The sequence below is a fragment of the Scylla paramamosain genome, unplaced genomic scaffold (assembly GCF_035594125.1).
Source record: "Scylla paramamosain isolate STU-SP2022 unplaced genomic scaffold, ASM3559412v1 Contig18, whole genome shotgun sequence".
In the NCBI taxonomy this organism is placed as follows: Eukaryota; Metazoa; Arthropoda; class Malacostraca; order Decapoda; family Portunidae; genus Scylla; species Scylla paramamosain.
In genome coordinates, this window is record NW_026973683.1 from 862,966 (window position 1) to 877,500 (window position 14,535).

At 45.9% G+C, this 14,535-nt stretch overlaps 1 protein-coding gene across 1 annotated transcript in view; it reads left to right on the top strand.

Annotated features, from left to right (window-relative positions):
* Positions 1 to 951: 951 nt before the first annotated feature.
* The window catches only part of LOC135097356 (protein naked cuticle homolog 2-like), a 26,935-nt gene continuing 13,351 nt past the window's right edge, over positions 952 to 14,535 (top strand). Inside the window, exon 1 of the mRNA XM_063999165.1 lies at positions 952 to 2,079. Coding sequence (XP_063855235.1) covers positions 2,016 to 2,079 — 64 coding nt within the window. The 5' untranslated portion in view covers positions 952 to 2,015. The remainder of the gene's footprint in view (positions 2,080 to 14,535) is intronic.

A 14,535-nucleotide genomic window follows, 5' to 3' on the forward strand; every position in this document is an offset into this window, starting at 1 on the left:
AGACGACAAAAACGGCTAAGAGGCAACTGTTGGGGCCGTTCGGTCTGTCGGCAAGACCAAAGAGTGAGGAGGAGAGCTGTTTGGTCATTTGGTTGTTGCACGTAATGGTGGCGGTGGGGTCAGGCTTGGAGGCGACGGTGGCGGTGGTGGTGGTGGGTGCTCTCTCTCTCTCTCTCTCTCTCTCTCTCTCTCTCTCTCTCTCTCTCTCTCTCTCTCTCTCTCTCGTATGTCTTTCGAGTCATGACCAATGCTGACAAATAACTTTAAGCATTCAGCGCGGAGCCTTCCAATCCTCAGCGGTGCCCTCCTCGCCAGGTAGGTAAAGATGTCCGTATATATTTTATCCTTCCTTCTCTCTCTCTCTCTCTCTCTCTCTCTCTCTCTCTCTCTCTCTCTCTCTCTCTCTCTCTCTCTCTCTCTCTCAAGTGACGGAGCGTAACTTCTAAGTCAACCATAAATGTTAGATACTGTCCCACACACACACACACACACACACACACACACACACACACACACAGGGCGACCCACAGCTAACGAGATAAACTTAAGCCGCACACGAGACGAAGCAAGCGCCGCCGAAGGAGGAAGAGAGAAAGGAGTGACGGAGAAAAGACCCCTCAGGAAGGCGAAAAAAGGAGTAAATAAAGATGAAAACGCACGGGATATCAGAAACAAACCATTCATTCAGAAGTGGGTGCGGTACGACACTTTCGGAATGCGGGGTCGGCAGCGCAGTGAGCCAGGCCGCGGCATGCATAAATTTCTTGGTATTGACTGCTAAATAAATACTAAAGACACAAGAAACACCGTTAACCGCGTCCAGAACGGTGCGGTACATTGAGGCCGCGAAATGAGAGCGAGGAGGGTTATTAGAGGAGAAGTAAATTAGGAGACAAATAAAGTCTGGGCAACTGAGAGAGCGAGAGAGAGAGAGAGGGAAGGGAGAGGAGAGGACGGGAGAGAAAACCAGCAGTGTGGAGGCGACGGAGGGAGGGAGTGTGCGCACGCCGCTGGATTTAACCTGTGGCACTGACTTTCGTCCTCCAGTGAGTCCAAGGCCATCAGAGAGGAAGTGTGACACCCTTCCTTCACTGAGGGCAGCCAGTGAGGGACCGCTCCGCTACATACAACAAGCCTCGCACTTGGAGTAAAGACGGGAAGAGGCGCAACAGATAACGAAGTGAACGGGAAGGAGTGTGAAGGAAATAACGGAAACTTTTAGGGGTTTTTATGATCAACGCACGTGAATAAGAGTGAAAGGTTCCCCGCTGTTTCCTGAGCGCGGCCAAGATCCCCAGTTATCGCGCTGTTATCTGCGGCGGGAACATCAAAGCAAGTGTGTGTACGAGCTCAGATACCTTATCACCGTGTGTGTATGTGTGCGTGTGTGTGTGCATGTGTGTGTGTGTCTTGTGTGCCGCCCCGCCGCCGCCGCCGCCTCCGCCTTTCCCTCCCTGCCAGCGACGAAAAGTTAAAGGCAAGAAGGAAAGGAAGATAACAGCATAAGTGAGGGAGGTGTGAAGTGAGGAGGGGAGCGCTGCCAAGTCACTTTTTTTTCGTCTCTGGAGAAAGAAAAAGAGAGACAAACAAACTGAAGAGATAAGAAAAAAAAAAAAGCAGATTCACACCGGCTATTAAACTCGAATCAACGCAGACTGAAAGAAAAAAGAGATAAAACCAGAAAACCAACTCAAATTCAGACCGCGTGCTTGCAAACCAACGTGTACATGAGTGTGTGCATGTGAGAGTGTGTACATGTGTGCGTAGCGTCGCTCGTGTACGTACGTGTGCATCAGAAAACCGCACACATTCACCACTAATCAAAGGTGCACATTAAGTCAGACTCCTTGACATCACTAGCCCTCATGTCTTCCACGGGCCCGCCACCCACCGCCGCCACCACCACCACCACTAGACTCCTGGCGGGGGAAGAGTGGCCAGGGCAGCGTTAGAGACCCAGCAAGCCCTTTATAAGCCCGTGCGAGACCCATAAGACACCTTCAGGTCTTCTAGTCATGGCCAACTCCTTCGTAAAATGGTGTCGAGCGAAATTCTTCAATGGATACAAACATATTAATGGTGAGTAAATTGTTTTTGTGAAGGAGGTAAAAAGCTTTGATATCATTAATTAGTTAGGTGATTATTGCTGTCTTTCCTCCTCCTCATCTCTCTCTCTCTCCTCGTGGATTATATGTTGTATAACTTGATTCATGAATGTTGTCTGTTCTTGTTTGCTTGCTTGCTTGCTGTGTGTGTGTGTGTGTGTGTGTGTGTGTGTGTGTGTGTGTGTGTGTGTGTGTGTGTGTGTGTGTGTGTTTTCAGTCTGAATAGACATCTTTCTCGTCTCATTCGTATGCAGAATTAGTTCTTGTTGTTGTTTTGGTCTGTCATGATTGCATATGTATAGCTATTGCGTTTCTCCGTGTGTCTGAGAGAGAGAGAGAGAGAGAGAGAGAGAGAGAGAGAGAGAGAGAGAGTAGGGCAAAATCCTCTTAGGGCGCGAAGAGTCATGAGTACACGTATTCATATTTAACTTTTCTTCTCTTGACATCACCCATAATCTCTCTCTCTCTCTCTCTCTCTCTCTCTCTCTCTCTCTCTCTCTCTCTCTCTCTCTCTCTCTCTCTCTCTCTCTCTCTCTCTAAGACCGAAATGAGCCGGGAGTTATAAGACGGTGTTCATCCAGGCTTGCATCTGAACCTCACATTGAAAGACGGAAAGTGATGGTGCACGCTCTCTTACGATCTTTCAAAAGCTTGCCGCCGACTGCTCCTGCCTCCTCCCTCTCCTTCCCTGCCTCTCCCCCCGTCGTCTCGCTTGCTCCCTGCTGCTTCTCTCTCTCTCTCTCTCTCTCTCTCTCTCTCTCTCTCTCTCTCTCTCTCTCTCTCTCTCTCTCTCTCTCTCTCTCGTCTGCTGTGTGTGCCGATGTTTTTGCGTTTGAGATGCGAGCTAAGAAGCGTTTTTAGTATTGGCAATGGGAGTTATGCTAAATGTATTGGTTAATCTCCGTATTTGCCTCCTCCGCCTCCTCTTTTTCTTCTTCCTTATAGTTTCCTCTCCTTTTATCTTATTTTTCCTTTGGGGTTTTCTCTTCCTTTATTTGTATTTTATTTATTTATTTTTTTGTGGTTTTATATTTTTGCGTGCGTTATGAGTGCGTGGGAGGATGAAGGAGGAAAGCGACCTTGAAAACTGCGCTGTTTCTCTCGCTCACTCGTGTCAATCTTTTGCAGAGCCGCAACCGCCGTGAATAATGAATAAGCGGATAAAACGAGACTGACACAAATAAGAAATAGATGAATAAGTAAATAATTCCTGCTCTTACTTCTTTTTCATCTCCTTCTCCACGTTCTCTCTTCCTCCCCCTCCTCCTCCGAGAACAGAATTAACAGAGTCTTAAATAATCACTTTTCCTTCAGTCTCTTTGATTCTTCCCGCTTCTTAGCTTGAGGACGACCCCCTTCCGCCCTCCCGCCCGCCCTTCCTCCCGGCCCTGCCTTGCCTCCCTCCCTCCCCTGCGGCCCGCCGAGGTAACCTGTTTAATATATTCGCAGGCTGCTCTCCTTATCCAGTCTTGATCTCGCTGGCCCAGGAAGGCATTGGGACCCGGCGCTTAAGAACAACTGTTTGGGACCTCTTCCTTCTTCCACTCCTACCTCTTCTTCCTTCCGTTCTTCCGTCTTTCTCTTCTTCCTCTTCCTTCCTTCCGTTTAGCTGTTAGTCTTTGTGTTTGTATGTTTTGAGTGTCTTTCATTCCTTACTCTTTTGGTTTATTCAGTAATTCTTGCCACTACTACTTCTACTACTACTTAATTAGGGGTGAGTTTACGTATTTTTTTTTACTTCTTTCCAAATGCTACTGTTATTAAACCGCCACGACTACTGTAATACTGCTACTACTACTACTGCTACTACTGTTGCTGCTGCTGCTGCTGCTGCTGTTCCTGCTGCTGCTGCTGCTTCTTAGAGTAATTTGATTTTTCGTCTTTCCTTTTCATCCTCCTCCTCCTCTTCCTCGAACTTCCCTTGCTTCTCCTTAACGACCTCCTCCTCCTCCTCCTCCTCCTCCTCCTCCTCCTCCTCCTCCTCCTCCTCCTCCTCCTCCTCCTCCTCCTCCTCCTCCTCACGTTTTCCTTCACTTAATCCTCCCAACATAATCTGAACGCATGTGTTTTTATGGTGCATTATATATACATATACTTTGGTGAATTTTTAATATCTTTAGAATTGCCGCCTCCTCCTCCTCTTCCTTCTCCTCCTCCTCCTCACATTCACCCGAGCAAATCTTCATTAAAAGTTATGCATATTTTTAGCTTTTGTATAGCTATTAATCTCTCTCTCTCTCTCTCTCTCTCTCTCTCTCTCTCTCTCTCTCTCTCTCTCTCTCTCTCTCTCTCTCTCTCTCTCTCTCTCTTAAGCAGCGCTAGTGTGGAGTGAACATGAAGTTTTCGCAATGAGAGAGAGAGAGAGAGAGAGAGAGAGAGAGAGAGAGAGAGAGAGAGAGAGAGATCTTTTGTGTCTAGTTGTCGGACTGTAAAAGAGAGAGAGAGAGAGAGAGAGAGAGAGAGAGAGAGAGAGAGAGAGAGAGAGAGAGTTATTACATCATAGCTACATATAAAGTTATTGTTATTATTATTATTATTATTATTATTATTATTATTATTATTATTATTATTATTTAGTAGTAGTAGCAGCAGTAGCATTTGTTATCTTGTTGCATATTACCACCACCACTAAGCAAAATAATAATGACTAAAAGAGAAACACCAGTAGTAGTAGTAGTAGTAGTAGTAGTAGTAGTAGTAGTAGTAGTAGGCATGCACGCTGCACACACCTTTGCTTGTTACCTGGGAATCAAACAGGGCCGACTGGTGATCTTGCATCGTCACCTTTAAGAAGATTTCGTTGCTGATACCTGCTTACCCCCCTCTCACCTGTTCCCCCCCTCAGGTAACCCCTCTCCTTCCCTCCTTCTCCCCTCTTCTTACCACCTCACTACTGTCCCCCCTCCCTCCCTCTCTCTTTCCCTCCTCCCTTCATGCAATCACTCCAGTCCTCTCTCTCTCTCTCTCTCTCTCTCTCTCTCTCTCTCTCTCTCTCTCTCTCTCTCTCTCTCTCTCTCTCTCTCTCTCTCTCTCTCTGGTGCTCGGCTGTCTGCACGTGGTTTTCCCCTCACGTTCTCCAGTAATGTTTCTCTTTCCCCTTATGCTCTGGTAAGTAGTGTTGTTTTCCCCTCACTTTCCCCTCACTTTTTTCCCATCACTTTCCTTTCCCAGTAGTTGTTTGAGTTTAGTTTTCCTCCTTTTTCCTTTCAGTATATATATATACCTTGCTGTTTCCCGTCACTTCTCTCTTGATTTTCCCTTTTTTTTCCTTCTTTCTTTAATTATTTAGGTTTTTCTTCAGATTTTTCTTCTTATATGCTCAGGTTTTTTTCTTTTCTGATTTTTCATTGATTTTTTTTCCTATCATCAAATTTTCCCTCTTATTTTTTTTCCTCATCGCCAAGTTTACTTTTCCACCCTTTGATTTTTCCCTCCACCTCCAAATATTCCTCCTTTCCAAATATTTTTCATAATTTTCCCTCTCCACATATTTTTTCCTTACCTCCAGATTTTTCCTCCCAAATTTTCCCTCTCACCTCCAGATTTTTCTTTCCTCAAGACTTTTCCCTCTCACCTTCAAATTTTCCCGTCACACCTCCGGATTTGTTTCCCCTTCCCCTTTTACGCTTCTCAGACATCGATTTTTCCCCTTTTTCCCTTGAGTTACCTCCTTCCCTCATTTTCCCCTCTAGAAATTACTCTTTTTCTACTCATACCTCATAAATATATATATTTTTTCCTCTTCTTTGATATGATATAGTAATTTTTTTCCGTTTTTTTTTATTTCCTCTCAAAATTCTTTCCCTTTTCCATGTTTTTTTTTTCCTTTTTTTCACCGGGTTTGTTTTTCCCTTTTCTATTTCATTGATACGTCCGTTTTCTTTACCTGGCTCTCTAAATTAACTTTTTTTTTTTCAATTTAATGTTTTTCCTTCCATTTCTGTTTTGCTATTTTAATTCTTTCTGTTATTTATCCCTCTGTTTTTTCTCTTCGTTTATATATATTTTTTTTTCATGTATTTATTTTTTTTCATTCCTTGATATTTATTGTCTATGCTGTTTCTATTTCCTCTCTCTCTCTCTCTCTCTCTCTCTCTCTCTCTCTCTCTCTCTCTCTCTCTCTCTCTCTCTCTCTCTCTCTCTCTTTCTTTCTTTCTTTCGCTACTTACCTTCTCATCTTTCTCACACCTGTGTCTTCTTACGATCCGACCTGCTTTGCCTCACCCTCCTCCTCCTCCTCCTCCTCCTCCTCCTCCTCCTCCTCCTCCTCCTCCTCCTCCTCCTCCTCCTCCTCCTCCTCCTCCTCCTCCTTTCCTTTCCCTTTGTGCTCTATGATTGGCACGCTTAAATTATTCTGTTTGTGATAGTACGTGGCAACGATGCATGTACACCACCACTACTACTACTACTACTACTACTACTACTACTACTACTATTACTACTACTGCTGGTCTTGACACACGTGGTGGTTAGATCGATGCATTATCAAAAGTTTGGGGGCAGGGAGGGAGGAAGGGGGGAAAACAGTGCCTTGTGTTGTAGTATGTGGGCTCCTCCTCCTCCTCCTCCTCCTCCTCCTCCTCCTCCTCCTCCTCCTCCTCCTCCTCCTCCTCCTCCTCCTGGTCCAGGGTGACGGCGAATGTATGAGAGACTTTCTTATCTCTATTATCAGCCCGCCGTCATATCAAAAGACTGTAAAACCGATGAAGATATTCAGTTTCATCTCTTGAGCCTCCCTCTCCCCTCCTTCCCCTCCTGTGTTGATGTGAAGGCCGCCCTCTAACTGACTGACTGGCTGACAGTGCCTCTGTGCATGCTTGTCCTAAATGTCTAACCTTCTTGCTAGTTGGTGGAGTTGAGGTGTATTTGGGAATGTTACTTGTTTTGGTGGCCTGTGTTTGTTGGTTGGTTGGTGCTGGTGGTGGTACTGCTACAACTACTACTAATACTAGGACTGGTACTACTACTTTTACTACAAGCTTATCTAGAGAAGTATGTGACCTAATTTCTCTACAAAAACAACAGCATGACTAATGGTTGTTTTGTATGTATGCGTTACTACTACTGCTACTACTACTACTACTACTACTACTACTACTACTACTACTACTACTTCTACTCCAAGCATACCCAGACAAGTACACAACCTTATTTCTCTACAACAAAAACAACAACTAAGCCAAACAAAACTTAAACAACAACAATTTTCTCGACTTAATATAGCACGTATACCGTAAGTTAACTTGCCCTCGAAGCATCACATTCTTTGTCCTTCAATCGCACCACACTAAACCGGAAGGCCAACTAAACAAATAAACAAAAAACGGGAAACTTTGAACCCACCGCGAGGTTCCCCAGGGCATCCAAGGTCAAAAAGGGTCGAAGCCAGGTCAGCCTCGCGGGTCACATTCGGGTTCAAGGTCCCGGGGAGACACAAGAGGGGTCAGGGAGTCTTTGGGAGTCTTAGCAGGTTAGCGGCTCCTTTGATGACTGGGGGTAAGGTGTGTCCATCAGATTAAAGAAGAACGCAGCCTTTCTTCCCCTGCTTAGGTCCTCTCAGCCAGGTGTGTTGGGGAGGGGTGTGGGTTGATTGTTCTGGGGGAGGTAGGTATAGAGGGAAGGGGAAGGTAGGAGTGAGGATTTGCAGGTGTTAGCAGTAGTAGTAGTAGGAGGAGGAGGAGGAGGATATGATGTCTGTATATTTTTTTTTTAGATTTATAAAGCATTTTCCACTCATATTCTTCCACGTCCCATTCACACACACACACACACACACACACACACACACACACACACACACACACACACACACACACACACACACACACACACACACACAGTATCGACGCCCAAAGCTCATTCATCCCAGCTCATCACATCCCCTGTGCATTTCGTTTCCTACGTATCCTAATATACCTCCTCACTTCCTCTTTCTACCCAATCCTCTCTTTACCTCTTTCTTTCACATTCCATTAATATTTGGTTTACTCTCTCTCTCTCTCTCTCTCTCTCTCTCTCTCTCTCTCTCTCTCTCTCTCTCTCTCTCTCTCTCTCTCTCTCTCTCTCTCATATCAAAACACGCATTTTCTTCAAGCATCTTCCCCCTCCCGTCTTCACACACTGGGCGTCGCCGTGATGGACAGTTGCGGACGCCACCGACGGCTGTTTCTGTTTTTCTTGTTTGTCTTTTCTTTGTATACACACACGTTTTTACTCAGCGCGGCTCCTGTGTTCTCCGTGTGGTGAAGTTCGTCTAAGCGGGGTCTCGAGATAGGGTGGGTCGCGCCGCTACCAGACGTAAGACGAGTCGCGGTGCCTCCAGTAAGCCGCGTGTTTGTATTATATGTATTTTTCTTCGGTTTTCCTTCCCTCCCGCGTTTGTGTTGCGTTGAAATAGTACACCGGCAATACTAGTTTATCCTGCACTGCACCTGTTTTTGCGTGGCGTTTGTTTGTTTGTTGGTGTTTTCTTGTTTGTTTGTTTGTTTTTCTGGTTCTGCGTCTTGTCAAGTTTTCATCTTCCGTCTATCTCTACAGGCACACACATACATACATGCATAGATACATACATCCTGTTAGCTCTCTCTCTCTCTCTCTCTCTCTCTCTCTCTCTCTCTCTCTCTCTCTCTCTCTCTCTCTCTCTCTCTCTCTCTCTCATGCGTTGTAGGGAGGTGTTCGTGTGTGTGTGTGTGTGTGTGTGTAGAGGTGTTCGTGAGTGTGAAAGTAAAATTATTGTTATTGACATCCATCGAGGGTTTGTCACCAGCATTCCTTGTGTGTGTGTGTGTGTGTGTGTGTGTGTGTGTGTGTGTGTGTGTGTGTGTGTGTGTGTGTGTTTAGGGGCAGGGAATGTGACAAGGGCGACACTGAGGCTAAAGTTAATGGATGGCACGCACGCATGTCAACACACACACACACACACACACACACACACACTTAGCCCTAACAAACACACTTCCCTAAATCATGTAAAAACTCGGTTCCTACTTCTCAAACAAACATCAACAAACTCCTGCTAAAGAAAACACTAAAACACTATAATACTGAGGAATACTACCCGCACACATTACAAAACGTAGAAACCTCAAATAGAAAACGATAAAATAAAGCTTAAATTAAATCGGTGGTGAAGCTTGAGGGGTTGACGGAGCCGGAAAGCACAAACACTAACAATATTCCCATCCTCGCATTGCAAAACAGAAATTTAAAGCACTAAACGATAAAATAAAAGCAAGGAGTAAGGCGGTGGTGAGGCTTGCAGGAGGCGATAAAGAAGGGCTTTTTATTGGACAAATAGTCAGGTAAAGAAGGAGTTTGTGTGTGGCTGTGTTGAATTCTAAACTGCAGATTCACTTCCCGCATGTGTAATGACTGGCCGGGCCTTACAAACGTCTGTGTGTGTGTGTGTGTGTGTGTGTGTGTGTGTGTGTGTGTGTGTGTGTGTGTGTGTGTGTGTGTGTGTACGCGCGCAGCTCTACAAGTACTACTCCCTATGCGCTAAATTGGTCGATATCACACACATACACATACACACTTCCCTGTATGTATGTGTGTATGTATAGCAGCATTCCATCCTCCTCTACCACTTCACATATCACGATTTTCTTCATGATACCAAAGAATTGAGCTTCCTGAAACTGTGTGTGCGTATCGCTTTGTCTGTCCGCCTGTCTGTCTGCGTTCGTCTGCCTGCCTGTCTGCGAGAGGAGGAAAAGAAGAAGCCGCAATATAGAGTAAAGAGGTCTAATAGGAGGTAAAGTCAATGTTGATGGACCGTCTTTGAAGATAATATGCCGAGTTGGTAATACTGTTTCCTTTTATGGGGTTTGTGGGAGGCGGTGGTGGTGGTGGAGGTGTAATATTATGGCTGTACTGTGTGTGTGTGTGTGTGTGTAGGATGGCGTAGTGGGGAAGGGAAGAGGAAGAGGAGTGGAGAATGAAGAAGGGTATGAAAGGGAAGGAATGTGATATAAAAAAGAGGAAGTATGGAAGCAAGGAATAAGAAAGAGTAAACCGAAAGTGAATATCAAGAGAAATGAATGTGTAGAAGCGAAGGAAGGCACGAAAGGTGAATAAGAGAAGGAAGATAAAAAGTGTAGAGAGAGAGAGAGAGAGAGAGAGAGAGAGAGAGAGAGAGAGAGAGAGAGAGAGAGAGAGGTGTATGGAAGGAAGGGAAGGAAGGGTATGTGGCATCGGTGAGAGGGTATATCAGGCTAGGATCAGTTCAGAGTAGGAGGAGCAGGAGGTTATGTGGAGAGAGAGAGAGAGAGAGAGAGAGAGAGAGAGAGAGAGAGAGAGAGAGAGAGAGAGAGAGAGAGAGAGTAACTCTTACTATCCATCCTCTTGGTTCACCACGACTGCGATCACTAACCTAACCTCAAACGAATACCGACATTACCACAAATTTTCGCTCATGACTGCCACTACCACCACCACCACCTCCACTCTCCCTCCCTTCTTCCCTCCACGTGGGGCGCCCCAGCCTATACTCGCCCCTCCACTTCCCTCCAGACATCGCCAGTGGAGGGAAAACGCGTGTGGAAGGAAGGTGGAGGTGTTGGTGGTGTTGTAGTGGAGGTGGAGTAGCGCATCCGAGCTGAGCGAAGGAAAAGAAAGAGGCGAGAACGAAAGGGGTGAGAAAACTGCGTTGATGGTTAGGGAAGAGACACACTCGCTTCACCGCACTTTTTTTTCTTTTTTTTTATTATCTCTCTCTCTCTCTCTCTCTCTCTCTCTCTCTCTCTCTCTCTCTCTCTCTCTCTCTCTCTCTCTCTCTCTCTCTCTCTCTCTCTCTCTCTCTCTCTCGGTCAGTCAGGCGGTCAGTCAGTCAGTCAGTCAGTCCGTCCACGTGTCACCCTCACTCACTCACTCCCCCTCGCCCTTCACTACACTCACACACAAACCTCAAATCAAAACAGCAATAGAAAACGGAGAATACTCGATATACAAGCCCGCACCACCACCACCACCACCACCACCGCTTGTCTGCCTTTTCCCGCGGCGCCAGAGACCAACCCGCAACGGAGGGAGCCTCATCCCACGCACGCACACACGCACGCACGCAGCCCATCACTCCCTCATCACCCCTTCAGCAGTTCCCATCCCGTCGCGGCTGAAATGAGAGGCAGATTAGTGATGGAAGACCTCAACCTCAACGTCCTTTGCGCATGCGTAGAGGAGCGCGGCGCGGGCAGGGAGGCAGGGAGGGAGCGAGCGAGCGAGCGGCGTCTTGTGGGCAATGAAGCAGTATATTTTAGGGGTATATTTAGCCCCAGAGAGAGAGAGAGAGAGAGAGAGAGAGAGTAGCAGGCACCTTGAAGAACTGGTGGTCAGGGCAGGAGAGATGAGAGTAGCGGTTCGAGAGAGAGAGAGAGAGAGAGAGAGAGAGAGAGAGAGAGAGAGAGAGAGAGAGAGAGGTACGCCGTTCTTTGGAGCTCAACCAGGTAGCGAAGGAGGCCCACGCTGTGCCTAAAATTCCCGACAGCAGGGTCAAGAAGCGGCCATACCACACCAAGCGCTACGGGTCACCCTCTTACCCACTCCCCTTCTTCCCCTCGCCCTCCCTGCCCCGCCGCGCCCCGCCCCGCCTCCACGCAGCCCTCGGGAAGTCGCCGCGGCCTACAGGCTGTTGTTATTTGAGAGGAAAGAAAGAAAGCCTTGTTATTCTTCTGGTGCCAAATAATATGCGTGGATTGGTGAAGCTGGTGGTGATGGTGGTGGTGGTTAGAGAAAAAGAGAAAGAATGTATTGTTTGTTTATTTATTTTTTGTTTAGAAGGAAATAATAGAAAAGCTTGTTATTCTTCTAGTGCCAAATATGCTTGGTTTGGTGGTGATGGTGGTGGAGAGAGAGAGAGAGAGAGAGAGAGAGAGAGAGAGAGAGAGAGAGAATTTCAAAGTGAGTATATCAAACATTTTAAAATATATATATCAGATCACTACGTAGTTGAGGGAAAAAATGAAACACAAACACACACGGCTTTTGAAAATAATGCGTGAGAGAGAGAGAGAGAGAGAGAGAGAGAGAGAGAGAGAGAGAGAGAGAGAGAGAGAGAGAGAGAGAGAGAGAGCGCGCAGGACAAACTCAACTTTTTAACTTCAAACGACAACAACAAAATGAGACAGATTTGGCGGGCTTTGCAGATTAGTGGAGCAACACTTAATAACACACCGTACCTGAGCACACACACACTAATTCACTGGTAAATTAACAAGGAGTGCATGAAGGTTCTAGTTAGCCCTCTAATGCAGCACGAGAGAGAGAGAGAGAGAGAGAGAGAGAGAGAGAGAGAGAGAGAGAGAGAGAGAGAGAGTGTGGGGAGGGGTGGAGTGTAAGACGGTAGCTTCATAGTAGTAGTAGTAGTAGTAGTAGACACGGATTAAGATAGGTTAGCTTAGTTAAGTTAGGTTTAGGTTACTTTATCAAATCTTACCTAACCTTACCTTACCTTATCCTCCCCCTAACCCACCCTAAAGAGTAGTAGTAGTAGTAGTAGTAGTAGTAGTAGTAGTAGTAGTAGTAGTAGTAGAAACAGTTATGCCACAATGCCATTTTGCACTTTTATGTAAACTAATGAAAGACAAGTTAGCAATGCCAACCCTCAAATAACAATGGTGTGGGTGGGTGAGGAGGAGGAGGAAGAGGAGGTAGTGTTTGTGGGTGGGAGAGAGGGAGAGAGGGAGGGACGCGGAGAGAGGAAGGAGGCGGGCGGGCGGGCGGGTGGGTAGGCGGGTGTCTCTCCCTCTCTCTCCCTTGTCCCTCTCCCTCTCTCTCCCTCCGTACCTTCTAGCCCGTCACGAAAGCTGAATAATGAGAGGGCGGCTGTTGCTTTACTGTGTCCTAATTGTAATACTGGACACGGGGCGCTGTCTGCTGCACCAGAGAGAGAGAGAGAGAGAGAGAGAGAGAGAGAGAGAGAGAGAGAGAGAGAGAGAGAGATGCGTGTTTAACTTCTATATCGTGAGTGGCGTAAAAGAAAAAGAGTAAATAAAAAGTTGTACATTCTAATCTTTGCAAAACCTTCTCTTTCTGTGTTGAAAGAGAGAGAGAGAGAGAGAGAGAGAGAGAGAGAGAGAGAGAGAGAGAGAGAGAGAGAGAGAGACTATAATAACTGCATGATGAACTAGAGAATATATTAACACAACTATATTTTTCTAAACGATTACTCTCTCTCTCTCTCTCTCTCTCTCTCTCTCTCTCTCTCTCTCTCTCTCTCTCTCTCTCTGGGAAAGTGGCCAGGCTTGTATTGTAAAGTATAAACTAAGCGTGAAGGTGCGAAAACCATTATATAGCTCCTAAATTTGAGTCAAGCACGCTGCCCATTTTCTCTTGCCTCTTACTCCGTTTTCTTTCGCGTTTTCCTTCAGGTTTCTTCTCTGTTATGAACTTCCTCTCATTTTCTTTACTTCCTCCTCCTTCCGTCTCTGCTATTTTTCTTCGTTTCGTTATTATTCTTCGTTTTCTTCTTCACTTTCCTCCGTCTCCTCATTTTCCGTTTGTTTTACTTTCTATTTCTGCTTTTCGTTTTCCTGTTCATCTCCCTTATGTCTCCTGTTTTGTCATTTTTCACGGTTCGTCGTCTTCCTCTTCTTTTTTCTACTTTTCTTCTTTTTATCATGTTATTTTCCCCTTTCAGTTCACCACCGGCACTCCAATCCCTTCCTTTACCTCTTTCGTCTTCTCTTGTCGCTCCCTTCAAATCTCAACAGCAAGCAATGATTAACGCATATATACTTGTTTTTCTCTACTTTTTTTTCTTTTTTTCCCTCTCTCAGTCTTGTTCGTAGCGAGTTATTGACCCTACTAGTAAGCGTGTGCGGCTTCCCTTGAAACAGTCGCAGCTCAAGTAGATATCATGATCTTATCGATGGACGGCTTGAGTGAACTAAAAAATTTCCTCTTATTACGTTCATATTGTGTATCTTTAAGCGGTTTTTATTTTTGGCCGGCGTCGGTGCCAGAAAGTATCGTATTAGTTTTCCTTCTCGTTTCGTCCTTGAAAGAAAGAAGGCAAGGCAAGGCAAGGCTGGGCTGGGGTGAAGTGACTGACGCAAGGGAAGATTATAATGCTCGTATGCTCGTGTTATAAAACGTCGTGTTGTTTGCTATCATCGTCGGCAACTAGGAGATGTTTTTGATGTTTTTGTGCCCAACGTATCGTACCGCATTTCACATCCTGCCTCCCCCTCCTTGCCTCCCCCTCCTCCTTCCTCCTTCACCTCCTCCTCGTCTCTCGGTTTGCATTTGAGTCTGTCTGCTTTGTATTCAGGGTAGGTTAAGGAAGGATGTTGTTTATGAGGAGCGAGAAGTAAAATAAATATTGACTAGTGTAGAATATGAGTATGATTAAGTCGAAGGTTTGCAAGATGAAGGAGGGGAAAATTATACGGTTATGAAAAAGGAAGGAGAGAAAGAAGAAGGAAGGGAGATG